Source organism: Marmota monax, unplaced genomic scaffold (genome assembly GCF_021218885.2).
Source record: "Marmota monax isolate L192 unplaced genomic scaffold, Marmota_monax_Labrador192_F-V1.1 WCK01_AAM20220418_F8-fsc00014, whole genome shotgun sequence".
Classification (NCBI taxonomy): Eukaryota; Metazoa; Chordata; class Mammalia; order Rodentia; family Sciuridae; genus Marmota; species Marmota monax.
Genome location: NW_026695222.1, coordinates 26,870,054 through 26,896,626, shown reverse-complemented (window position 1 = coordinate 26,896,626; position 26,573 = coordinate 26,870,054). Strand labels below are relative to the sequence as shown.

The window sequence follows — 26,573 nt, the reverse complement described above, 5'->3', positions numbered from 1 at the left end:
GCAGAAGCACTCCCACCCAACTGCTTTGGGACCATCCCAAAACCCTCTAACTGGCGGGGCTGTAACTCCACCTTACAAACAGATAAACATAGAAGAATGCACACACATCCAAATTGACTTCCGTAATTGTAAGAGGTTAGTTAAGTTGGAATGCAGCTAACACGTAGACTTATTAAACTGTTCCTTTGAGATAAATTTGCATATGTGAGATTGGCCCGTATTAAGTGCCCAATGGCACGAGTTTTACTTATTCAACTGATCTTCCCTGCCCCAAAAGTCCCATCCGCTCCTGCGCAGTCAGTCCCATCTCGCACTTCCAGCCCCAGGTGCCCACTGATCTGTTTAGGTCTCTGAAGTTTTGCCTGTTCTGGGAATTTCACAGAAATGGAATCAATAACGTGCGACTTTGCGCCTGGACTTTCCACTTGGCATGAAAGCTCTGGCAGGCCGCAGCCCTAGGCCCACCCGACCCTTGTGCAGTTGAGAAGCCAAGCTTCCGGCCAAGACCTGCGGAGACTCGCTCCCGAGGGGCGGGGTTGACGGGCAAGGGCAGGCGCGCGCTTGAAGCCCCGCCCAGAGGCGCTGCGCTGGCGGGACCCGGAAGGCGCGCGCGCCTGCAGCCCGTAAACTCCGGCCACTTTTCCAGAGGGCGGGACGAGTGGGTGGAGCCAGGAAGGAAGAGCACCCGTCTCCAGCCCCGCCCATCGGGAGCCCGACCCCAGCACTTGGGGCGGGACCGGGAAGGGCACGCGGCCCCGGCCCCGCCCTCCTCGCTCCGGCCTTCTGCTTCCTCTCTGGTCCGTAGAGTCAGCACCTGCGCCTAACCGCGCACCATGGCTGCGCTGTTGGCACTGCTGCTCACGGCGGGTAGGATGGGTGCCCGGGTCCGGCTTCGTGCCACCCGGCTCCTGGGCGCCACCACCCGCTGTCCCCCGCCGCCCCTGGCCTTGGCCCTGTTAAGGCCTGGGCCAGACGCCCGGCTGCTGCGCACCGCTGGTGGGGACTGCCGTGTCCACCAGGTAAGCCTCCCACCTCATCCTGAGCTCCGATCCCCTGCTGTTAGAAGCGTTGTGCCAGGGGCAGGCCACTTCCGCTGCAAGGATAATTTGCACTTGCAGCTCCCCAAAACCGATCACCTCAGGGGTCCCTGAGTCCCCACATCCCTATAAACCAAGAAATGGCTCTTCCCAATAGACAGTAGGCGAAACTGAGGCTCAGAGAGGTATTGGTGGCCTGCCCAAGGTCACACAATCCCCAGCAGAGATCCAGTGTCCAAAGCGTTCAACCAGGACAGTGGTGTAACAAGAGAATCTTAGGGGGCCTAGACTTATTGTGAACTTCCTGATGGGCCTTAGGTGTTGCCCCTTTGAAGTCCGTTCAGGCCTCCACTCTGGAGCATTGGCCAAGAAGAAAGTTCCTCTGGGTGCTGCCTTATCTAACACCTCCTTAGCTTGCTGCTCCGCCCTTTTTATCTAACTAGGAGAGCAATCTTCTTCAGGCAGAAAATCCATGGTGTGGAACTGTGTCTTATTCTGGTTGCCTTGCATGATGCTGAATGAAAACTAGTTTCCATTCAGAACAGCTTTCCTTTATTTTTTTTTCTTTTTCTTACAGTGGGTCTCTAATAAAGTAGTAGTGAAGTTTGGAGATACAGGAATAGCAAGTCAGGACCCAGAGCCCCAGTCCTTCATCAGGGTGCCTCTAACTCTGCACTCTGGGTTGTATGCCTGACCCAGCATTGCTGACCTGTCAAGGGCTGAAATTAGCACTTTCCAGACAAGAGTCTGGGGGAAATTCCATGGGCTAATGCAGGCCTGCCTGAGCAGGGTGCCTCGCACTGGGCCAGCCCTTCCTAACTTTCCATAGTTTTCTAGTAAGTAGCAGTGGGATTTGTTTGGCGTATGCTCTTTCTAAGCCTGTCCTCCAGGTGGAGAAACATCCTCCCCTGCCCTCTCCTCTCCTGCCTGGTGCATGGCATAAGGGCCTTTCCTCTAAATCCTTAGCACAGTCTTTGGGATCCACCACATACACCAGGCTGCCTCCTATTGATTCTTTATTATTACTTACTTATCTTTTTTAGTTGTTGCTGGGCCTTTATATTATTCATTTATTTATATGCAGTGCTGAATATATGTCTCATGTATGCTAGGCAAGTGCTCTACCACTGAGCCACAACCCCAGCCCTCCTGTTGATTCTTCATCGTTCAACCCAGGCATCCCTTCCTTCAGGAATCCTTCCCTGACCACCGGTGATGCCTCAGGAGCCTCCACTGGCTGCCCCTTAACCTGTGGGGCCAGTCTTCTCTGCATTCATCATCTGGAATGGCCTTTGCTTGTCTGTTCTGTCAGCTCCATCATCCTCATCCCCAGCCCAAGCCCTCTCCTGATAGGGTTGTGTTCACACAGGAGCACTGAATGTGGCCTCGATTAAATGCTTTCACTTTTCTGTTTCATCACCAGTAAAATGGGATGTTAATATTTCACACTTCATAGCGTGTGAATGTAAAATGAGATAATGTTCATTCCTGGCATCTGGTGTCTCCTAGATTAACATTAGCAATTGTTAAAATCACAGTAAATATATATATATATCTCCCCAGGGGCCTATGATCTGTCCTTGGTTGTCCAGCTCTCTAATAGATGGGTGAAATCAAGGCAGGATCAGAACCAAACTGTAGTTTAAGACAAAAAGATATTGATCTCCTTGAGAAGACCCTTGTCCAGGATGGCCTGGAGCAGGTGAGAAAGAGGGTCTGGCTTTGGATGGAGCCCAGCCAACCCCTCCTCCGCTGCTTCTAGCTGCATGCATTGGAAGCAAGAAGGCTAAGCCCAGCTGGGGTCTCAAAATATATTAGGCATTTCATTAAGTGCCTGAGAGACATGCCCACCTCTGCCTATAGTTAGGAGCTCTGTTAAAGGGAGCAGTAAAGCACAGAAGAAACTAGCCTTTTCCAGTTAATATGATCCACACTCATGTAAAGCCTGCAGGAATAGGCCACTGACCCCTTAGTGAGGGGACAGGATGCCTAGGCAGATGACTCGCCCTCTGAGCCTGTCCTCTCCTCTGCAGCTCTGGCCTCCCTCATTGTAACTTGCAGCTTTCCTACCAGGAATCCTGCCAGGTGCTCCTCCATAGCACTTGTCACCTCTGCCAGCCCTGGTATTTCACTTTTGTTTGTTATCCCTCTCCTCCTGCTGGACCATAGGCTCCTGGTGGGTTTTGTTTGTTGCTGTGTCCCCTGTACTTGAAACAGTGACTGGCACTGAGAAGATGCTCATGAATATGCAAGGAACACAGTACAGTTGTAAAGGCCTTGGAACCAGACTTTAGGTTTGAGTCCCAGCTTGGACAGTTCATCTCTGTGTGATCCTTGGTAAGTTATGCAGCCTCTCTGGGCACTCAGGATTCTCTTCTGTTTAGTAGGGGTGCCAGGAATGCCTATCTCACAGACGTGTGATAAGGATTATATGAATCATATTTCCAAAGTACTCAGAACAGTGCCTGGTACAAAGTAAATGCAATATAGTGTCATTACAATTTAGCCAATGAATAAAAATAAGTGTCAGTCCAAAATACGATGTCAACTTGTAGGCAGGGTCCTAGGTTCATTCTTCCAACCTTCTTGCCCCTTCTCTAATACAAATTTTGTTCTTTAATATTATTGGGGCAGGGAAGGGAGCATCATATATATGTGGATATGAAAGCACTATGAGTATGGACCCTCATGAGGGCAAGGAAAAATAATGCACAGTGCCCTCCATGTCCTGCAAAAAAAGGAACATTCCTAAAGGAAGACAATTTTCCAGAACTTTCCACCTCTGAAGAGATGGAAGGAAAGTGGTTACCAGCCTCCATTTGCTTGGTCAGCACATGTCGCTTCCCCCTGTCCTTAAGGTCTCTGACCAGCCCTGCACCCCCAGTCACAATGGTTGTCCAGAGAGGTCGACTTGTTCTGATAAACAAGCCCTACTGCCTCTTGTGGTGATGGGACAGCTGCCAGAGCTGATAGGATGGCAAGCCACAGGCTCTTCCAGGGCTAAACCTGCTATTAAACTGATGGTGGCTGAAAGCCCCTTTCAATTCCCATCCTTGACACTTGGCCCAGTGAAACTCAATTATGTGCCAGTCTGTCCTTTCACCAGACTGAGCATAGTGTCTCTGTGGAGGGCCCTTTTGTTTATACCCTCTAGTTTGGCAAAAGGCCTTCTGGCCATAAAAGAAAAATCAAAAGGCAGCCAAACTTCCAGCTACATTGCAAGACAATGAATGATAGGAATGAGACATTCCAACAGGATTAACAGTTTCCTGTTAGTTTCAAAGAGGGTGATATTTGATAAAGATCTGAAGGTGGCAATGGAGGACCTCTTGGAGGAGATGACATTTTCATTTCCACCTAAAATATGTGAAATGGAAAAGCAGTGGGACCCTCCCCTTCTGTCCTGGGGTGAGCAGGAGAGAAGATCAGTCAGGGGAGTGTGCCAGACTGATCCCCTTAGAATTACAAAGCCCAGTACCAAGCCTCACCCTACCTCTGTAATACCAAAGGCTGTTCACACCGCATAGAAAACTCCCTAGATCCTCATTAGTCTGCAGTGTCCACAGACAGAAGCCTTTGAGAGAAACAGCATCTGGAGCCTCACCCCAGACATGATCAGCGAGAGGCCCTGCTCAAGCATTGGCTGCCAGGGCTGTGCAGGCACAGGGAGCAGGTTTGGAGACTTTTTGTCAGGCCCATATCATGTCCATGCCTCTTTGCCATCTGAGAGCCTGACCCCATCTCCTGGGCACTGTGGCTGGCATGCTCCTTCCCCTTGCCTTGCAGTGTGCTCAGCTGTGGCATGCTCTAAAACGGGGGAATAGTGCAGCTGCAGGCTCTCTAAGCAGAGCAAGCTCACAGGCTGTGCTTGCCACCTGCCTGGACCAGCTCTAGGGACTACTGATGAATCTTGGTTAAAAGTGCTCTCTTATTGAGGTTTGCATTTTCCAACACAGGCATGGTTTGTTTCTCTGTTGTGTTTTTTTTGTTGTTGTTGTTGAATGGGTTGGTTTTTGTTTCTCCAGGCCTGGTAGGTGATCCATAAGTATTAACAGATGCTACATTCATTCATACAGACTTCTGTACACATCCTAGTCAATTGTCCAAGAATTTGGACCCTCCCTGTTTCAGATCTGAGGTGTGAGTCTTGGTCCTGGAGTAATTAAGCCATAGCTTTTGCCCCGCTGTTCTTTTTCAGTAGTGTGCAGCATGGTGGTCATGTGCCCAACATGACCATCAGGTGACCTAGGCTCTGATCTTAATGACTTTGGACCAGTGACTGTGCTGTTCCTCTGTAAGGTGGGAAAAACAGTAGTGTCTACCTCAGCAGGCTGCCAGGAGGATGAAAGGAAACCAGATGGATATGGTGCAGTGCAGCAGAGGACCACCTGGCTCAGAGAAAGTACCTAAAGGAGTATCACTGATGTCCCCCAAGTAAATAAGTCCTGAAGTACAGGAGTCACTCTTGCTGCTGTAACAGACACATGTGATCACTGCTAGAGGTCAAATCTAACATGGGTCTCACTGGCTAAAGTCAAGGGGTCAGCAAGGCTAGTCCCTTTGGGAGGCTCCAGGAGAGAATCCATTTACCGCCTCCTGCAGCTTCTAGAGGCTGCCTAGTTCCTTGGCTGTGGCCCTGGCCTCCATGAGCCAGCAGCATAGCTTCTCCAGTTCCCACCTGCCATCCCCTCTCCCTCTCTGGCACTGACTCTCCTACCAACCCTTACAAGGACCCTGTAATGACATTGGGTCCACCTAGATAATCCAGGATTCTCTCTCCATTTCAAGATTTTTAATACACCTACAAAATTCTTTTGCCATGTAAAGAGACAGGTTCATGGGTGCTGGGGATTGAGACTTGGACATCTTTAGGTCCATCATTCTGTCTGCCATACCTAGAAGGTAACCTTTGGTTGCACAGAGACTAAGTGAAACTTAGTCTTAGCTCACTGAAGAGAATAACTGACATTTTAGCAGGTGAAGAAGTGAGTATACAAGCCAGTGATGACCACCAACCTAGTCTCCCTTCTTTGGTGTATGTATGCACAGGACCCCAACAGAGCCACTGAGACAACAGGCAGCAACACAGGTAGCATAGAAGGAAAGCAAAGCAAGTCACAGCAGCTGAAAAAGGTCTTTCAAGAATACGGTATAATCGGCGTATCTCTGCACATTGGGATCTCACTCATCTCCGTGGGGCTGTTTTACATGGTGGTCTCCAGGTAAGGTTTCTGATGGTAATAGGTATATGTTTTAATGTCATGTAAGATCCTATATGAATGAGAACTTGATTCCTAAGACCTTTTTATTCCTCCAGCTACTTTTATAGGATCTTTAAAAATGTGATAAATTTTACAGCCAAACAAATTTATTAACTTAAACCCTTGCTATACTTGTGTTTTGTTTTGCCTCCCCTCCAGTGGTGTAGACATGTCTTCGATCTTGCTCAAACTCGGATTTCAAGAGTCACTGGTACCGTCCAGTGTGGCAACCAGCACCAGCACGTTTGTGGTGGCCTACGCAATCCACAAGCTGTTTGCACCAGTGAGGATCAGCATCACGGTAGTCACTGTGCCCTTCCTTGTCAGATATTTTCGGAAAGTAGGACTTTTCAAACCTCCAGATGCAAAACCTTGATGGGCACCTTGGTCCTCAGCACTGAAACCCTGTTTCTTTTAAATTACCTTATTTGGATTGGTTTTTAATATTGTAGGTTTTGGGGGGGGGGTGGTAGGAAAGGCCTGGTTGTTATGTTCTCATGGGTTAATTTTACCTTTGCCAGCCAAAAACAGGTTTTTGAATAATTTTTTTTGCATTTTAGTTTGTTAATGCTACTCATCAGAGGGCTCTGTACATATCTGTCAGCAAGACATCATAAGTGAGCTAGCATCTCAACACCACAAACACCTATAGATCATTCCCTCTAGAAAACCACTGGTAAGGGTGTAACTGCAAAAAACTCAGGGGGCTAACCTTTGCTCAAGTTCTTAAAAAGCAATGATTGATTTAGCTGGTTTTAAAAATTTCCCCTCCTCTTGAGTTACCATTAACGGCCTGTAGTTTAACCTGCAATGTTCTGCAAAACAGCTGCTTGTGCTGCACAGTTAATAAAGCAGAACTTAACAATGTGTGCTAATTCCACAATCTAAATTAGCACCAGCCCCATGACCCGCATTACACTTTTGGGAAAAGAAAGCATTTCTGCTGTTTCACTGGTCCCAAAACACTTTCAAATCTGAACATGGGGCCCATCTCCAATGGCTTTTCTGAAGTCAAGATCATTTCTCTGTTCAGGTAAAACATGGGAACCTTGGCCTAGAGCATCACTTGGCTTCCAGTGCCCATATTCACAGAGGAATTTGGCACATATGAAAAGCTGAGACAATCTTTGCTTAACTCTGTCTCAAACTTCAGATATTCCAGAAGTCACAATGTTTACACTAATTACTTTTTTAAGCTAAAATTATATACCTGAAAGATTTATAACACTTCCTTTAAAAAACTAGTAGCACTTAGCCAGGTGTAGTGGTACACACCTATAATCCCAATGACTCAGGAGTCTCAGGAGAATTTCAAGTTCAAGGGCAGCCTGAGCAACTTAGGAAGACCCTCAGCAACCTAATTAGTGAGACCTTGTCTCAAAAATAAAAAGCTCTAAGGATGTAATAAAAGCACCCCCCAAGTTCAAACCCCAGTACCAAAATAAAAAGAAAACTTGTAAGAAGGCAACCGTGAAGTAACACAAACCAGGGAGTGGAGGCAGCAGGTGTAAATTAGTCCACCAAGCCAGTTTCATCCAGCCAAGGGCAAGAGTCAGGAAGCTAAGACCAGAATTAGAAATAACTGAGGCTTCCCCCTCTGTGGGATTCAGCATCAATTTCTTTCCTGGGGGCTGTGCTCTGATACAGGGTCTTGCTCCACACTCTGGGAACCCGGTTTTAACAGTTACTCTGCTGCATGTTTGAAGGTTGCATTTATCTTTCTGACTCACCATTCCTTTTTTTTAAGACTAAAGGAACTATTAAGTGACTACATTGGTTTTACTGAGTCTGGCTGTTGACACTTTCCTAGTTAACCCATAGTTGCCCAGGCCAATCAGTATCTGTTAATATTTAAAAGAATTTCTATGGGACAGACATCCATTTGCAATATCACTTTATAGTGGAACTATATATTTTTCCCACTTTAAAATTGTTAGTCCACTTCCAAAAGCACTGGTTTAAAAGTGGAACCTAATTCCAAAGGATATCTCCACAACTGAGCAAGATGCCCAACACCAGTGCTAATTTCTCTTATGGTCTAGACAGCCATTAATCTGTGATCTGTCAGCCTTGGGCTCCTAACCCCCATATGCACCAGTCTCCCAGATACCTAGCAATGCCTATGCAAAAAGCTGACCTTGCAGCTTGAGGTGATGCACTATCATCCCTGCTACTTGAGAGAGTGAGGCAGAAAATCGAAAGCTCAAGGCAAGCCTTGGCAACTTAGTGAGACCCTGTCTCACAATTTAAAAAAGGCCTGGGTGTGCAGCTCAAATAGAGCACTCCTGGGTTCAATCCCCAGTACTGCCAAAAAAAAAAAAAAAAAAAAAAACACTAGTCAAAAGCCTTACAGGACTAAGGGTTTAAATCTGCCAGTAATGGAAATGGAAAAAACAAGCAATAATACAAATCATAACAAATAGCCATATCACTTCCTCACCCCCAATCCCATTCTACTCCTGTGGCCAAGACAAAAAAAAAAGAGAGAGAACAAGGTCAAAGGATCAGGGAAACCAAGAAATCACCAGCAAGATGTACTGACTGCTTGTATTTACATTGTTTTTAATGGAACAAAAGGAATGAAACTGATCTATTTTAAAAATGCAAGCTGTTTGCCTGATTTTTTAATCTGACATAGTGAAAAGCTTCAATTCTGTGAAATAAAGTTTCTGAAGATTTTGTTTTCTGGTAAACCATGACTGTTGATCACAAACAGCATTGACCAGGGTGCCAACGTGCTGCCACAGTGAGCTACGGTGCTTGTGTGGGACTATCTGGGGAAACATCCTGAGCATTCTTAGCTAGCATCACTGCCATCGCATAGCACTGAGACAGACAGGGCTGGATTGTACATGAAGTGTTACTACTCTGGTCTCAGAGTGGCTTGCCTTAAGGGGCTCACCTCTGTTTTGAAGCCTAATACTTTGTCACTTAGATGTGGAAGTTTCTTTGTGCTGCCACATTGACATATCTGAAATCTAATCTCTTGCCTTGATTCAGCCATGAAAGCAACATTTCTCTACTGGGTCCAAGTTATGCACTTCCACCTTTCCTTCATTGCTGTCACCCTATCTTTGGTTGATGGACAGAGGACACCAGGAACTACAGACTGTCCAACAGTCAAGAGGGTGAGAGATGCTCCCTCTGTCACAAAGTCAGGGAATGTGAATTTAACCTGGAGCATAACCTGTTCACCACAATGAACAGGTGGTGAAAATATTAATTAACCATGCACTACAGGTAGACCCCCCCCCCAAAAAAAAAGCCCTTAACATTTAGAAACAACTCCTACATCACACAGCATTAAGGAGGACAAGAAACCACAGGCTTAATAAAGTTGACAGACACTGAATCTAAGGGGATGCCATGGAAGGAAAAAACCATATAAAAACCTTTATTTTAACATTTAAAAGGAAGTCACATATTCATTCCAACAGCTTTCCCAGGCTTGCCCACCCAATAAGTTAACACAGACACTCAGGTACTTGAAGGTTGCTATACAGCTCCTTAGCCGACTCAGGGCAAAGTGGTCACTTTTCTTCACAACCAGACTCCCAGTCTGTCTCCTGCAAGGCCACCTTGCCTGGCACAGCTGTGGGTACAGCTACAGGCGAAACCCGTAAAAGCAGCACGACTTGTGGCTGCTTTCCCTCTGAAGGGTGTGGTTACTATAGTGGAGCTCTCTGGGCAGGGAGGCTGAGGCACTGCATGCTCAGCAGGACAAGTGACATTTCCCATAGTGCTCTCTTTAGGTCAAAGGCAAGTAGGTACTCGACAGTAAGACGAGTCTCAGCAGCATGTTCCTGAAGACTATATAGCAGCCCTGGTTCAACACTTCTCTCCCTGCACGATTATGATTATTTGCTAGTTGACTCTTTGCCTTTCTGGCAATTCAGTGGCTTTGATGAATTTGCTGTGATCCAGGGGTGTTCAAGTACTTCACTTAGAGTTGGCCTCTGGCTTGGATTATGCTTCAACAGTCTTGAAATGAGGTCCCTGGCTCCCTCCGTCACAAAGTCAGGGAATGTGAATTCAACCTGGAGCACAAGTGACAACATGTCACAAACACGAGTTAGAGAGACCAAGTTGCCTAGCTATTCCAACCTTAGCTTAAAGTTCAGGCTGATAAGAAAATAATTCTAATAGTGCTGGTCCTTTTGTTCGTCTTACCCGTGATATTCTTCTGTAGGTCTCTTGGTGTGTGTTTGCCTCAAAAGGAGGCTGCCCAACTAGAAATTCATAGCAAAGAACTCCAAGGCTCCAGAGATCCACCTTCTCGTCATGCATCCGGCCTTCAATCATCTCAGGGGGCAGGTAGTCCAGGGTGCCACAGAGAGTGGTTCTCCTAAAGAATGGAGGCTCAGGTTGATGTGCTCTGGTTTTAAAATCATGGCAGCTGCTAAATCATTAATTATGCTAACACTGACTGAGCGCCCCCACCAGGCCAGACCCCATGCTATTCAGGAAGCACTGTCAACCCCATTTCTGGGCAGAGCACAGGAGAGAGATGTGTAAGATCACATAGCTAGCAACCAAGCTTTAGCCCAAATCTATCCAGCTATAGAACCTCTGAATAATCTAGAAGAGACTGAAAGTATCATTAAAAAAAAAAGCTGTCTTACAAAGTTCTCTGTAAATGTAGTTCACGTGACACCATAATCAGAAAAATACATTTAAAAAATGTAAGGGATAGTCTAGATCAAGACCAAAGAATGAAATACCATGGATGGACCTTTATTGGTTCTGATTTTTAAAAATAGCTATAGCAGGGCACGGTGGCTCACACTTGTAATCCTAGCAGCTGGGGAGGCTGAGGCAGGAGGATCACTAGTTCAGAGCCAGCCTCAGCAAGTGAGGTGCTAAGCAACTCAGTGAGATCCTGTCTCTAAATAAAAATACAAAATAGGGCTGGGGATGTGGCTCAGTGCCCCCAAGTCCAATCCGCAATACAAAGATAAAATTTCATGGACAACTGGGGAAATTCGAACATAGATAAAGATATGAACAACACTGTTAATTTTCTAAGGTGTGATAATGATTGTGATTATACAGGACAATCCCTTGGTTTTTAGGTGGTGCTCAAGGATCATGATGCTGTAGCCTATTTTCAAAAAAACAGATGCAGCCAATATGGCAGTATTAAGACCTGCTGAATGGAGGCACTGGGCAGACCAGCATGCTGTCCACTACCAACTCGGCCATTTCATAACAAGGTTAGGAATAAGCTAGGGATGACAGGCATGCAGCCAGGGGCAGACTATGGAGGTTCCTGTTGCTTTGAGCTGCGCTTAGCCTTGCCTGGTGTCTCGTGAGCACACAAATGTACATTCAGTGAAACAGGTATGCAGCTACCTGTGCAGATGTCCAAGCTCTCACCCCCACTGAGACCTACCATCAGGGGCTCTCACACAGTGGTCCACAATAACCAGGAAACTGTTATAGTTATTAACATTCAGGATGCAGGGTGATGTGGCCATCAACATTTATATAAATGATCTCTCCAGAAAAAATAAGCCTTGTATTTTCTGTCATGATGACACCACTGGACACATCAAGGTCAAGCTAAACCCTGCAGCCTCATGAAACTACAATTCTAAGAGACTATAACAGCAGATTTAACATATGGCAGACAACAGAAATGACCAAGACCTCACCCCTGTTGTCTATTTTAGGCTACACAATTTCTTTTAACTGACTTTATCTTAATAACTACCACCTGATGACTTTTAAAGTCCTCCCTCAAAGCTGACAAGCCTGAACAGTAGATATACACTTTACAATGTCCCACTCACACCAGGCGTCAAAGCTTATTTAAACCCAAATCAATTTAAAACCTGCTCTTGTTGGGCAGGTTCACCTAAGGCCCAATTGTTTCATTAGATGATGTCTCTGTTCATTTTTAAGGGGGTTAAAGAAAGGACTGTTCCTCCTGCTGACAAAAAGCAAACAGACTCTTTTATCACCATCCTCAGACATCCAGCCAAACCAATTTGGTTTTCAAAGTTCCCCAAAAAACTGTACTTTCAGCTGTAGATCTCTGTAGTGCTGTCTCTGGAACTTTCCTTGTCTCCTTATCTGGGAAGCAACAGCATCTCCTTCCCACCATTAAGGTGGACTTTTCTCTACACATCTGCATCTTGCTTAGACTTGTCACATGTTGACTTGTCCATCCTCTTCATTAGTCTCTAAAGACATTCAGCATCCTTAACAGTGGGCCCAGAGTACCATATATAGACCTACCTGGCTATACAGAATAAAGTTTTCTTAAAGACAACATCTATTATCAGACCTAAATTATTTCTGGGTTGGTCACTTGCCCCAACTTAACAAAATATTTTTAGAGATTTTTGCACTTAGTATATGATCAGCCCCCAGAACTTCTGCTAAACAACTTCCACCTTTATAATGTTACATACCTGGAGGATGGAGCATGTACTGACCACCCAAAATCTGCAATCTTAAGCTCGCCAGTTGATCCAAGAAGCAGGTTCTCTGGCTTAATGTCTCTATGAATAACTCTCTTTGAATGGCAGTAAGATAGGGCGTTTGCTAATTCAGTTATGTACTATTGAAAAAAAAAAGTATCAAACGTCTGTTTTAGGTCTTGAACAACACAATATCAGATCTTTTCTAAAAGAAAATACAACAGATTTTTAACATGTTTTGCAGGTTTTAAACACTGTAGAAGCAATAGATAAGTCTATATAAATCAATTGAACATCAAATTATTCAGTATTTAGTTACCTCTTTGCCAATACAGCTGATGTGACATTATTGAAAGACAGGAAAGATCGATTATGAACTATAACTACACCCCCTCATGACAATTGATGGCCCAGCTACAATGAATTAAGTAATCAGTGCTGAAGAACTCAAATTAGGGATTCATGTAATTTTTTTCTTTTACATCTTTTAAGTGCAGTCAATTCCCATTTTTTAAAACCATGATCACTCTACAACAATATAACCTGTTTGAAGATAAAAATTTACTTCAGGAGTATCAGGAAAAAATTATTCTAAACCATAAACAAACTAGACTTAAGCTCACTGGCATATCAACAATGCCATCTATGGTTTCAATGTGTCCCTCAAAAAGCATGAGTTGGAAACTTAACCCTTGTTGCAACAGTGTTCAGAGGAGGGCCTAAGGGGAGATGTGTCTGGGTCATGAGGGTACCACTCTAATGAGTGGATCAACACCAATTTGTCAATGGGCTTGAGTTCCCTCTCTTCCTCTGTTGCATTTACTCTGATGCTTTCCTCCATGGATGATACAATAAGACAACCCCAGCCAGAGCCACCAAAAAAATAAATAAATAAAATAAAAAGGGATAGGGATATAGCTCAGTGATAAAGCATTCCTGGGTTCAATCCCCAGTACCAAAAAAAAAGACCACCCTAACCAGATGTGGGACCCTTGCTGGACTTCCCAGCCTCCAGAATTAGAAGAAATAAATTCATTCTTTACACTGACCCAATCTCAGGTATTCCATTATAGCTGCATAAAACAACTAAGAAAAACTACACAATCATGCAGTATATTAATTCATTAGTCAGCATAAAAGTATGCCAAAACAATGTTATTTGTTTCCTTAAGTTTTTTTTTTTTTTAATATTGTTTACTGTCAATGGACCTTCATTTATTTATATGCGGTGCTGAGAACCAACCCCAGTGCCTCAAGTTTTAAGGGGTTTTTGTACTGGAGATTGAACCCAGGGGTGCTTAACCACTGAGCCACATTCCCAGCCCTTTAAATTTTTTGAGACAGGGTCTCACTAAGTTACCTATGGCCTTGGGGTGTTGCTGAGGCTGATTCCCAATTTGGAATCCTCCTGCCTCAGACTCTGGAGTTGCTGGGATTAGAAAAAACTGACATGCTGAAATTTTAAATTAAAAACTGCTTTGTGAAAGACATAGATGAGAAAAAACAAGGCGTAGACTAGGAGAGAATATTTGCAAATCACATATAATAAGGGACCTGTATCCAAAACATAACAAGGAACTCTTAAACCTCAGTAACAACAACAACAAAAAAGTTAAAAGTGGCAAAGAGTTCAACAGGTGCCTCAAAGATGATATACAAGCTCAATGTCATCTGCGATTAAAAAACTGCAAATTAAAACAAGAAAATACCACTACACACCTATAGGAATGAGTAAAGTCCAAAACACCAACATCAAATGCTGGCAAGGATAAGAACCAGGAAAAGAAGAAAGCTGTCACGTCCCCCCCAAAATACTGATGAATCTTAAATGCTTATTACTAGGTGAAGGAAGCTAATTTTAAAAGGCTATGTGCTCTTATGGTTCCAATTATGATATTCTAGAAACAATAAAACAATAGACAGTAAACAGCTCAGTGGCTGCCAGAGACTGAGGAAGTAGGACTGAGCAGGTGATGCCAGGTTTACTGGCTGTGAAACTCTTATACACTACATGGTGGATGTATGATGTTACACGTTTCAAAATCCACTGAACTTTATAGCATTAAAAGTGAATACTGGGCTGTATTATACCCAGCAGCTCGGGAGGCTGAGGCAGGAAGATCACAAGTTCAAAGTCAGCCTCAGAAAAATCAAGGTGCTAAGCAACTCAGTGAGACCCTGTCTCTAAATAAAATTAAAAACTAGGGCTGGGGATGTGGCTCAGGGGTCAAGTGCCATCCTAGGATATTATGAAGAATCTAAGTATATTACAAATGTATGAAACAACCTCACTGATGAGTGTAGATGGAGTATGTTGGCCTAAATAACTTTGGAAACAGTGTCTATAAAACAGACAAAAGAAACTGTGTATACTACTCTAGTTGACAGCTGTTCCCATGGGTTAACTGGTTAGCAGTTCTGACATATGTGTACATATGTAGTAATGTAGACGTGTAAGTAAATGCATGGTAGACGGTGAAATCCAGGTTTCTCAATGCTGGCTTAGTAGTCCTAGATAGGGGAAGGTGGTCAGATGATCCATGTGGTAAGATTGGGTAAAGATTTCAGTATGAACTCATGTTTACTTTTAGATATAGATGGGTAACTATTTAGACACAGGTATATACATGATTACTGTACATATGTATTCCCTTGTGCCCTGTCAACCAAGGTCCCAGAAGCAATGATTCCCCCCCCCAGTGGTACTGAGCACACCCAGCATCCAGAGTTGGAACAGTCTGTTCATCAAAATAAAGTAGTATTGGATTATAAATCAGAATAAAATAATATCCATGAGTCCTTTTATGTATAATGGTTGAATATAATAAGGAAGAGCAAGCAAGTTCTCTGGTACATAATTCCTGATAATTTACCTAAATCCTTCTCCCACTCTCCACTCAGTGTAGGCTTTGTGCAGCAACTTTCTTTGAAAGGATATTAGGGAAAGGGGGAAAGCGGGAGCTTCATGTGGCTACACCTGACAAACACCTCCTGAGGTGCATGCTATAGCCCCTCCACCGCCCCAGGTATTGGTTATGTTAAGAGTGCTCATCCCAGGGGCTGGGGATGTGGCTCAAGCGGTAGCGTGCTCGCCTGGCATATGTGCGGCCCGGGTTCGATCCTCAGCACCACATACAAACAAAGATGTTGTGTCCGCCGAAAACTAAAAAATAAATATTAAAAATATTCTCTCTCTTTAAAAACAAAAAAGAGTGCGCATCCCAGACATGATACAAACCCACTTGCCCTCTAAGTCTTCCTCTCAAAGCCCGTAGGCCCTACCCAACGATGAGAAATATTACCCAACTCTGCAAAAGCATAGACTAGTTAATGGTCACATAAATACTGGCTCATTATCTGTGACAAAAGTACCATATCAATGCAAGATGTCAATAGGAGCTAGGCACAGGCACACGGAAACCTTCTACCTTCTTCACGACTGCTGTGAATCTGAAGAATTTACCATTCTAAAGTAAACCATCATTTTTAAAAGATGGCAACTGTCTATACACATTTCCACAGAAAAAACAGCTATGAAAACAAACCAGTCACAGCATTCCACCAGGTGCCTAGTTTTATCTGCACATAGGGTACAGCTAAGCTCTTTTGATTTTGCCATTTCAAATGTTTGAACCTATTAAGCTACCTTTCCATTAAGAACTTATTCTACTATAATGAAAGGCAGGTTTGCATTGGAAAATAGGTATAAAGGAAACAATTAGCCTGGACAATAAATGAAAACTTACAGTAGCAGTTCTCTGCTCATCAAACTTGGAAAGTTTCTGAAGTTCTCTATAGACCGTTCCAAGCGGTGCATACTCTAGAATTAGGTAAACTCTGGTGGCATCATGAAAATAGCCATATAGCCTGAGAATATTAGGATGCCTACAACAAAAGATAAGGACTGTAACATCTGATTTCAGAGCTGACCCCAAAGTAATACCAAGAAAAACCCTCATGTAAATAAAACCAGTGGTGTTTCACACAATAGCCTGCTCCCCAACCCCACCTGAGAGTCTGAAACTATAGGCTTGCTCTAAGAAAAATACACACACATTGTCATTTTACACACATTTTAAAGTATTATAGGAGCTTTAGTTCAGACTACTATTTCCTTCCTTAGGCATCACTATTCTTGAGGGGAAAATCTAGCTCAATATTATTCTACATACTAAAAGAAAAGAGCATGATATCCACTCAAAAGAGTGTCACAAGAGCAGGGTGCAGTCATGGCAGCAGCCAAATGCCACAGGGCAAGGCTGGCACAGCCTGTCTTGCTTGCCACATCCAGATCCCCCACCAGGTGATGGCAGGTGGAATACAGGCCAGATACTGCCAGAGTGCAAGTATTAGCACCTAATTCAAATCTGAAAAACACTGAAAGCAAAAACATCCACTGACCAGCCAAGCAAAAACATCCCGCTGACCTGAGGCAACTTTTACTTAGCTCAGAAAAAAGGGTGGCAATCCTCTTAATTATCTCCCACACACATACCCCCCCACACACACATGCACACACACCTCAGCAGCAAGCCCCAGGTAAATTACTTCCTTAACAAAACATTAAATCCTCAAGTGATTTTTCAGGACAATAGCACCTAAGTATTTGGAAAATGACATATTTAATGGTTTTTCACGACACTATGAAGCAAGCCCTCTAAAGAGAGATTTCAGCTTTTTAACATTTAGGAATTTTAAGTCCCAAAACCACTCCTCTGCACAGGAGCCTGGACACTCACCGGAGGTGGGACTGGATCTCTACTTCTCTTCTGAGCTGATGCTCCACTCCTGCTTTCTCCAGCTGAGCTTTAAATAACACTTTAAGAGCCAGAATAAACTTGCTTTGTTTTTCTCTTGCCAAATAAACATTGCCAAACTTTCCTTTACCCAGTGGGCGACCAATGTCAAAATCTTCCAAAGTCCATTGCCTTCTAAAAAGTAATTTGAACATGTTAAAGTATGAAAACAAATATTTGCTAACAACTTATCAATTAGTAGCAGACATTCCGTAAATAATTTTATATTCAAAATTACTTAATATGTACCCTCAACAAGAACCAAGTCACCAGTAACAAGTTGCAATCAGTCATTAATCCCCAACTTCCCCAGCTGCCATTAGCTCTATGAGGCAGTATTTAGGAATGATGTTGCATTTTTAAAAAAGCAGCCCTCATTGGGAATCTCCTGGGGCTACTCCAGGCTCAGCAGTATAGGCCTACCAACAACTCTAAAAACCAAATAAAAGGATAAGTAACTCCAGAGGAAGAGCACTCAGGATCCCCTGTGGTCCTGTGTCAAACCAACCACTTCCTTCTATCCTGAGGAGCTAACCCTTTCTGAGGTGGAGAGCCCACTCTAGAGGTAGACACAGAAATACTGTTGCTAATGGAAGCAGGCGGGACCCCACAGGCCAGTGGGGCATGAGAACTACTAGAGTTCAATTCTGAGAAAGGCTGTTAGGCAGCTAAAAGCAAAAAAGACTATGGAGTCATTCCTGGTCCTGCTCCCCCATGTTAGAGTCCAGTTCAGAGATTAACAGCAGGTACTTAGAAAATGGGGTCGATATCACAGCCAGCCTTTTTAGTACACAACAAATGCAATAATTATATCAGTACTACAAAATACCTACAGTCACATACACATTTAACAGTTTTACAGTGTGACAGTTTTTTAAAAACTTGCACTTTTAACCAGGTGTGATGGGTAGTCAGCTACTCATTAGACTGAAGCTGGAGGATCACTTGAGCCCAAGAGTTTGCAGCCAGCTAGGCAATTAGTAAGACCCCAATTCAAAACATAACAAAAGCACCTGAACTTCTACATAAGAATTAAAAAAGCATATACAAGTCACATGCAGAGCACATGGAAGTTATACACACTGGTAACTTCTGAGGGTAGAGAAGAACTGCACATTTTCTGTAACAGAGTCTTACAAGTTTTTTCTATATTTAAAAAGCAATTTAAAAGAAAAAGCCCCTAGTAAATACCTATATGGGGAGTGGGGGAGACTTGTTTACGATTCTGGAAACATTTTTCTTCTAAATGAAGATAAATTCTCATGAGCTGGGCACAATGGTACACACCTGTAATCCCAGCTCAGGAGGCTAAGGTGGGAGGTTCACAAGTTCAAAGCCAGCCTCAGCTATTGGAGCTGGGAGGATATAGCTCAGTTGGTAGACTGCTTGCCTTGCATGCACAAGGCCCTAGGTTCAATCCCTAGCACCACAAAAAAAAATAAATAAAAATAAAAGAGCTGGGGATGTGGCTCAGTTTAAGCATCCCTGAGTTCAGTCCCAGCATTCCCCCCCCCAAAAAAAAACCTCATAACTCTGCAATGAAATGGTATATTTTACTAGACTGATAGTATAGAACTTGATAAATAAGAAAGCTTACTTCTTTGAGTCTTCATTTTTCTGTTTTGATGCCAGTTCCCTTTCAGGATTATTTCCTATAGTGAATAAATTAAAATCCTATTTTTAGAACTATATAGAATAAGGTTTTTGTTTTGTTTTGTTTTTTTAGAAAAGATCAAAGAACATCCACCAAAATATTAATAGTATGTCACAACTGATAATCTGGGCTTTCTTAGTTTCTTTATAGAACAATGTCTATTAAACCCCAAAGGATTCCCACCATGAGGTCTGTACAAAATGAGTAACAATGTATACAGTTAGGCCTTCCAGTAATAATTTAAAGACAAAGAATATGCAAATTTGCATTGAAGTCTCAGTTTACAGTGAAGAGCTTCTAGAGAGTCTTTCCACCCATGACAAACTGTGGCCTTGTCACCACCTCACTACATGGAGCCATCCAGCGTCAGTACAGTACATCTCAATCATCAACAGCATGCAACAAAACATAAGACAGCCACCCTCCTTCCAAGGTGAAATATAGAAATACAGCAAGCAGTTGCAAAGCAAGAAATTAGAGTCACCATTTCATTAGCTGTGAAAACACAGGACATTTCAGCTGTCTTGCTCCAATACCTCAACCCTTCTCAGCACAGTATGCTCCACTCAGGTGTTGGAATGCAGGTCCACACTGCAATGACCGTAGGAAGCCAGAATGTGCCACCCAAGACACTTCTCTGGCAGATTTCAAGCTGCTATTTTGGGGAAGCAGCAGACAGGAGAGCTCTGAAAAGCTAAGCTTTCCTAAGAACAACGCACATCTTTAAATCAAACTGACATAGGAAAGCACCTGCTAGAGGAAGAAGCTGGGAGCAAGGCCATCACCTAAGAGACTTTCTACCAGCTAGCAGCACAGCCCAGACTCCCCATGCTTTCACCTTCCTGCCCTCTGTGGCCTGGCACTGCCTCCCTCCTCCCAGAAGCCCTGGGCATCCACTACATTCTGCAGCTCAAGATGCAATGTAAATGTCGATCCTCTGGCCCTTGGAGCTCATACTTTGTGATTCCTGGGCAATACATGGAATTAAAATGGCTTTTCTTGGGCTGCGGTTTGATAGAGTGCTTACTTGGCACATGTGAGGCCCTGGGTTCAATCTTCAGCACCACATAGATAAATAAATAAAAGTATTTTTTTTAATGGCTTTTCTCCCATTAATCTGTCTACTGTCAGTATATTTTACAGATCCACTTACCAAACCTTCTGAGGGTGGACAAGTTCTTTTTCTTCCCTACACTATTATCCCTAACTCCTTCTTACTCATCTTTCAGGCCTATCACCCAGTTCTCTCAGTCAGCATCCTAAATGAGCTCTTAAATTTATTGGCACCTCTCCCTCCTAGCTGTCTTTGCGTAAGTTAACTACTTCCGAGTCTTAGCTTCCTTCTCTATGAAATGGAGTTAACAACTTTGGCTACCTTCATGAAGTAGTTATGAAGACTGATAAGACAACATGGGTGAAGGAGTCATTTGTCTCAGAGCCTGATGTAACACTCAACTGCTGATAAATAATAACTGTTGGCATTTACCCTGCTCCACCCTACTTGGATCACTGCCACCCTGATTTCATCCTTCTTCCTACCTGGGAACCCTGGGTCCGGCATTGCTGCTCTCCAATTCACACAATACCTCCCAAGGAAGCTTTCTTAAAGGCTTACCAGTCCCATCTCTGCTCAAACCTTCAGTATCACCAGGCGTGGGCAGCACACACCTACAATACCAGCTACTCGTGAAGCTAAGGCAAGAGGATCGCAAGTTTAAGGCCAGCCTGGGCAACTTAGTGAGTCCCTACCTCAAAATTAACATTTTGAAAATGGGCTGGGGACTTAGCTCAATAGAGAGCATTTGCCTAAATATGAGCAAGGCCCTGGGTTCCATCTCCAGTACCACAAAAACCTTCAGTAGCTTCCCAATGCATGAAATGAAGCCCCACCCCCTTAACAGTAGCAGCAGTGCCCCATGTGACCTGACCCATCATACCTGTGTGCCTCTATTCTGCTTCTCTGGTATTTCCCTCCACATGCCCAAACTTTACATTTCCAGTTCCTCAAATGTATCTGCTATAAACACCCAACATCCCATTAATAAGCAATCCAGAGAACATGGGATTGGCACTGTCCCTGGATGCCCAACTCTTCAAGAGGATAGGAAACTTTCTGTATTAGCACAGACATTTTACTTGAATGTGGACATCTTATTTTCTACTCATTCTCAATATATGTGATGTAAAAGATAGGGCTCCTAATAATGACTTCAATGAAACTCAAAAGCTAGCTTACCAGGCCCTGATGGCTGGGACTGCTCACTCTTCTGGGTGTTGTTCACTGGCCGGGAGACAGGACGAGGTATATTGGCTGCCTGCAATTGCTTCTGTCCCAGTTTCTGACTGGAGACGAGCTTTTGTGCATGCAAAGGAACACGCTGGGAAGAATTTGAAGGACACAAGATCCGCTGAGCCTGGCCACTGCTTGTAGTCAACGGGTTCTGAGAAGGAATATGCTGAGTGACCAGAACACGTTTTGGACCTTCACCATGTGGAACTGTAGCCTGAAATAGGAAGGAAACAAGCTTTATGGTCTTCAGAATAAAGGTTGGATGTTTTGAGAATTCTGGAGTTTCCTAGCACAGCAAAATAATGAATAGCACTGATAATAAATGGAAGGGAAAGGCTATTTTAATGAGCATTTCCACAGGAATGAAAATGGTTGAAAGAGATAATTTAATACTTCCTATCCTAATTCCTCACCCCCCCACCAAAAACATATTAACATATGTTAATAATGTCCATTAACATATGTTCATTAATTAAACTTCCATCTACTGAGGGGAACACTAAATATTTTCTAAAAATTCTCAATGCCTTGGAAATATACTCCCTAAACTGCTTTCAAAACCAAACACAAAAATTCCAATCCATTAAAATCATTTTGAGGGCTGGGCTGTAGCTCAGTGGTCAAGCGTTTGCCTCGCATGTGTGAAGTACTGGGTTCGATCCTCAGCACCACATAAAAATAAAGATACTGTGTGTTCATCTACAACTAAATAAATATTAAAAAATAAAATAAAATAATTTTGATAATACATGTTTAGAAAAAAAGACTGTCCAACAATGTTTATCTTCAAGCAAAGTCTAAATTTTGTTACACACCAGACTTTCCACAATAAATTTATTACTATTATTTGCCAATGTTTTATTTTCCAAGTGCTTACAAACATAGGCTCTTCAAAAGTTATTACTAAAATGTGTTTATACACCTGTGTGAAGTGTAACAGTTAACTCTAAAACCCTGAGCTAATCACACTAAATTGATGGAGTGGGTGAGATTTACTCTAGCTCCAACAGCCCATCTAAAACCAAGGGCCTATGCAGAGAAGAGAAACCTCAAAGCCCATCACCAGTTCATCAGCCTGAATGCTCCAGAGAGGGTGCTCAAGAGTTCAAATGCAAGCCAATTACTTCTGAAGGAAGCACCCACAACACACTAGACTGTAGGCAAATCCAGGAGTGCAACAGGGAGCTAAAGTCACAACCCAAAGTAAAGCTGAGAAAAATTTCAGATGACAGCCTGATCTCCATGTGAGTTTTATAAATATGATTGCAAACTATTCAATTTACCTTAACGGGCCCTGAAACACAGTTTTCTTTAGATCTGTCCATGATGCCTGCAAAGAAAAACAACAACCTTTAAAAACAGCCTCCTGCTCCAAAGTGTTGTGCTAGGCAGTTACAGCTGTCCACGAAAGGCCTCCACACACATCTTTATATTTCATCCCAATGAAGCTGATGAGGGAGGACTTCTCTCATCTGACACACATATACAGGCATGTGGCTTTTCTCGCCAAGCCAACCCCTCCCTCCCCCATACACTGCATGTCATCCCATCCCTTCAAGCACTCTTCACTCCTGGATTTGACTTCCTGCTCTAATGGATCACTTCCTTCCATGCACAGACAGCTGGAATTCCTGCTATCTTAGAAGCCCCTCTTACCCCAGAGCTGCCTCAAGCCACAACCCCATTACTCGCTTCTCCTTCCAACAGCAAAGCTCCCTCATATCTATTTCTCACCCTCCCCGAGTCCATTCCCCACTAAGCTTTTTTTATCTTTGCCACTTTAAGGACTCATGGCTGAACCCTAGCGCTGTCAAAGCAAATAATTCCACCTTCATCTGCATCTCAGCAGCAGCTGGCTTTGTGGCTCACCTCTTCCTACTCCCTGGTGTTAAGGTTCAGGTTTATCTCCCACCTCACTAGGTGTTTTTTACCCTTCTTTGCTGGTTTGGCCTCATTTTCCCCCAAACTGTGCTGTCTGGGATGATCCAAGAATGAGTATCCTCTACTTCTACCCTTTAATAGAGATCTTCATCCTATGCCTCAGCTCTAAATACCTCTTAATAGAGGTATCCTAATGGATAACTCAAAATGCATCTTCTACCCTAATCTGTCTTCTGACTGCTGGACTCAAATATCCAAGTACCTGCTTAGGACCTCCCAGAACTGTCTGACAGGCATCTTGATACTAATGCATCCAAAAGGCAACCTCTTCTCACCCCTCCACACTCCTTTCTCCTCCCTGCTCATGGAGTACCCTGAGGTCAAGCCCAGCACTACTATCTACACAAACTACTTACTACCTACACACACTCCCAAGGTGAGTTCACACGATCTCCTTGTACCACCCACAGGCTGAGGATGCCCAAATACCCATCTCCAGCACAGACCTTTCTCTAAACTCCAGATTTAGCTTATCTACTTTCTACTCAACATCTCCACTTGGTTAACATCTCAATTTTTTTTTTTTTTAAAGAGAGAGAGAGAGAGAGAGAGAGAGAATTTTTTTATAATACTTATTTTTTTTTAGTTTTCGGTGGACACAACATCTTTGTTTGTATGTGGTGCTGAGGATCGAACCAGGGCCGCACGCATGCCAGGCGAGCGTGCTACCGCTTGAGCCACATCCCCAGCCCAAACATCTCAATTTTAACATATCCAAAACTGATGTTTTGATCCCTCTCACAGACATCCCCATCTCAGCTGATGGCAAATTCGTTCTGCCAGCTGCTCTGGATGAAAGCCTTAGCATAACCCTTTCTGTAGTTACTTTTCTCTCAAACCCCATACCTAAATCCATTAGCATACTTTGTAGGCTCTACCTTCAAAACTATCACTGCTTACCATCTCTACTGTTACTATCTACTTTAACCATAATTTTGTCCCCTGGATTACTTGCAAGATAACTCCTAAAGATCTCCCCACTTCCACCTTTGCTTCACTATGGTCCACTGATCCCATCAACGTGACATGCTAGTCCTTGGTACAGAAGTCCCCATGGTTCCCCAGCTTCATCAAAACAATGCAAACTCTTACATGCACAGAGAAGCCTATGAACTCATAAAATGTGGATCCTGACCACCTGACTTCCTTTGTCCACTGCATATGAGTCACACAAAGCTTTTCTTCAAAGGTGTCTCCTGCTCAAGGCCTTTGAACTTCCTGTTCCTTTTACCTCTTAATTTCTTTCTCCACATGTTTAGCTCACTCCAGTTCATTCAGATCTGTGTCCAGTGCTTCCTTACTGAATAATCTTATGGTTCTCCATAGCCCTTAACATCTTATATCATCATGTGCATCTGTTTACTGCCTATTTCCCCAGACTCAGATATCCTTTGTTACCGCTCAGAAACTCCACAGATATAAGTCCCATGAGAGCAAGAGCTTAGTCCTATTGTGTTCACTGTTGCCAGCCTAAAGCTAGAATAGCATCTAGCATACAACTCACACTCCAGTGCTTTGGGAATGAACCAATTCACTGACAAAGGAAATCAATAATAAGAGTCAGGCACAAATACCTATCTAATAGAAGAAATACCAAAGAAAGCAGAAAAACCTTCTTGACCTAGGTGTTCTCTTTATTCTAGAATCCAATCAGAAAGCATTCCCCATTCCCAGAGTTTCATATCCACTTTACAAATAATACCTCCACAATGAAGACAGCAACTGGACTAACAAGCCCAGAGCCTTTATATAAAACAGTGGATTAGTAACAGTTATAAAAAGGAAATTCATGTTTGTGCCAAGCAAATGTTATTTTTTTTCCACAGAAGCTCTAGGCTTTCTTCACCTTCCCTAATAATTACAAGCAGCAGACTAATGAGATCACATATGCTCAAGGCCTTTTAGTCAACATTCTTCTAGAAGTACAGACATTTGTTCAAATTTATTTTCTTTCACAGTTAGATGAATAAGCATAGTGGAATAATATTCTGATCCACAATTCCCCACTGCTCTTCAGGTGATTCAGATCTGCAACCAGATTCAGGAATCACATGACCAATGACCTTCACAGGCCCAGGCAGTTAAAACTAGAGGATTACTAATGTGCAGAGGAAAATATTTAACAGCACAGCGGGTTTCATAATCCTTTTTTTCCTCCTTCAGACCTATGGATGTCTTCAGAGATGAAGGGGAGGGTCAAAGAAGTGTATATCTTGCCCAAGAGCCTTTATTCAAGGGAACAAGGAGGTTAAGGAGGAAGTGGAGACATGAAAAGTCGAGGGCAGTAGCTCCTTCTGCCTCACCGGATGTCTGTTATCTGGGTCCCAGTCCCAGTCTTCATTTTAACATCCCCCCAGAATTAGCATGCAAGGGCTGCGCTACTAGCTCTCAATGTAAGAATCCCCTGGAGGGCTTGTTAATGACACGGGAATCCCACCCCGAGATTCTGATTCGCTGCGCCTGCAGTGGGCTCTAGTTTTTGACCAGGACCCTGAGAAGACCCCACAATGCACCCAGGTCTATAGCAGGGGAGGCCGAACCAGGCCAGCCTCTGCGAGGTCCCCCTAGTACTGCCCTCCTTCATCCAGCCAGCAGGACAACGGACCTTCCAGCTCTTCTACTGAAGTGGCCCCGCTAAAGCTCAGCCCTATTCGCCTCCTTCGCAAGCCCCGCCGCGGCCGCCGGGTATCTTCCCAGCTCCTAGACTCCCAGCCTCACGACGGCGAAGGCTGTCTCTTCTTACCAGGTCTCCACCGGCACAAAACCCGGGCAGAAAGCCCACCCCAGACACCCAATCCGCTTCCACAGCCAGCGGCGAAACCCAGCATCCGCGTCCCTCGGCGCTCAGCCGCGGGAGCGGGAGGACGGGCTGGGGTGGCGGCCGGCGCAACGGGAGTACACCCCGGCCCTGGTCCGCAGCCCTAGTCCACCGCACCCAGCGGGCCCACCCTACCCACCAGCAGGATCACGCCTCCGACCCCGGGCCGCCGAGTCCTCCCTAGAGCTCAGCCGTTACAATTCAAAGGTTCTTCTTTTTAAAGAAGAGTTAAACCCTCTAATCCGAAAGATGATTGGTTTAAGCCAGGGTGAGGCTGCTTTGTGATTGGTTCACAACAAACGCGACGACCTGACTCACGTTACAAGACGCAGGCGGCGCGCAGGCGCACTT

At 44.1% G+C, this 26,573-nt stretch overlaps 2 protein-coding genes across 3 annotated transcripts; one reads left to right on the top strand and one right to left on the bottom strand.

Moving 5' to 3' along the window:
* The first annotated feature begins 749 nt into the window (after positions 1 to 749).
* On the top strand, positions 750 to 8,991 carry Fam210b (family with sequence similarity 210 member B). Its single transcript, XM_046432979.2, has 3 exons — positions 750 to 1,019; positions 6,087 to 6,259; positions 6,458 to 8,991. Exons 1-3 carry the CDS (start codon positions 834 to 836, stop codon positions 6,672 to 6,674), a joined length of 576 nt encoding a protein of 191 aa, XP_046288935.1. The 5' UTR covers positions 750 to 833; the 3' UTR covers positions 6,675 to 8,991.
* A 661-nt stretch (positions 8,992 to 9,652) lies between these two features.
* On the bottom strand, positions 9,653 to 26,471 carry Aurka (aurora kinase A). Of its 2 annotated transcripts, none has more exons than XM_046432978.2 (9): positions 26,362 to 26,471; positions 22,747 to 22,793; positions 21,410 to 21,677; positions 19,117 to 19,171; positions 17,463 to 17,654; positions 16,470 to 16,608; positions 12,715 to 12,863; positions 10,469 to 10,643; positions 9,653 to 10,335 (listed from the first exon to the last, which is right to left on the bottom strand). In XM_046432978.2, exons 2-9 carry the CDS (start codon positions 22,786 to 22,788, stop codon positions 10,156 to 10,158), a joined length of 1,200 nt encoding a protein of 399 aa, XP_046288934.1. In that variant the 5' UTR covers positions 22,789 to 22,793; positions 26,362 to 26,471; the 3' UTR covers positions 9,653 to 10,155. The 2 variants fall into 2 exon arrangements, with proteins under 2 accessions (XP_046288934.1, XP_058431298.1); XM_058575315.1 differs by lacking the exon at positions 26,362 to 26,471 and adding an exon at positions 26,148 to 26,230.
* Positions 26,472 to 26,573: the final 102 nt, after the last annotated feature.

Coding starts and splice junctions, on each gene's coding strand:
- Fam210b (XM_046432979.2), top strand. CDS start 834: ATGGCTGCGCTGTTGGCACTGCTGCTCACGGCGGGTAGGATGGGTGCC. Junction 1,020..6,086: donor GGGACTGCCGTGTCCACCAG/GTAAGCCTCCCA, acceptor ATGTATGCACAG/GACCCCAACAGAGCCACTGA. Junction 6,260..6,457: donor TTTTACATGGTGGTCTCCAG/GTAAGGTTTCTG, acceptor CCTCCCCTCCAG/TGGTGTAGACATGTCTTCGA.
- Aurka (XM_046432978.2), bottom strand. CDS start 22,788: ATGGACAGATCTAAAGAAAACTGTGTTTCAGGGCCCGTTAAG. Junction 19,172..21,409: donor GTCCCAGCCATCAGGGCCTG/GTAAGCTAGCTT, acceptor TATTCACTATAG/GAAATAATCCTGAAAGGGAA. Junction 10,644..12,714: donor GTACATGCTCCATCCTCCAG/GTATGTAACATT, acceptor TCCATTCTTTAG/GAGAACCACTCTCTGTGGCA.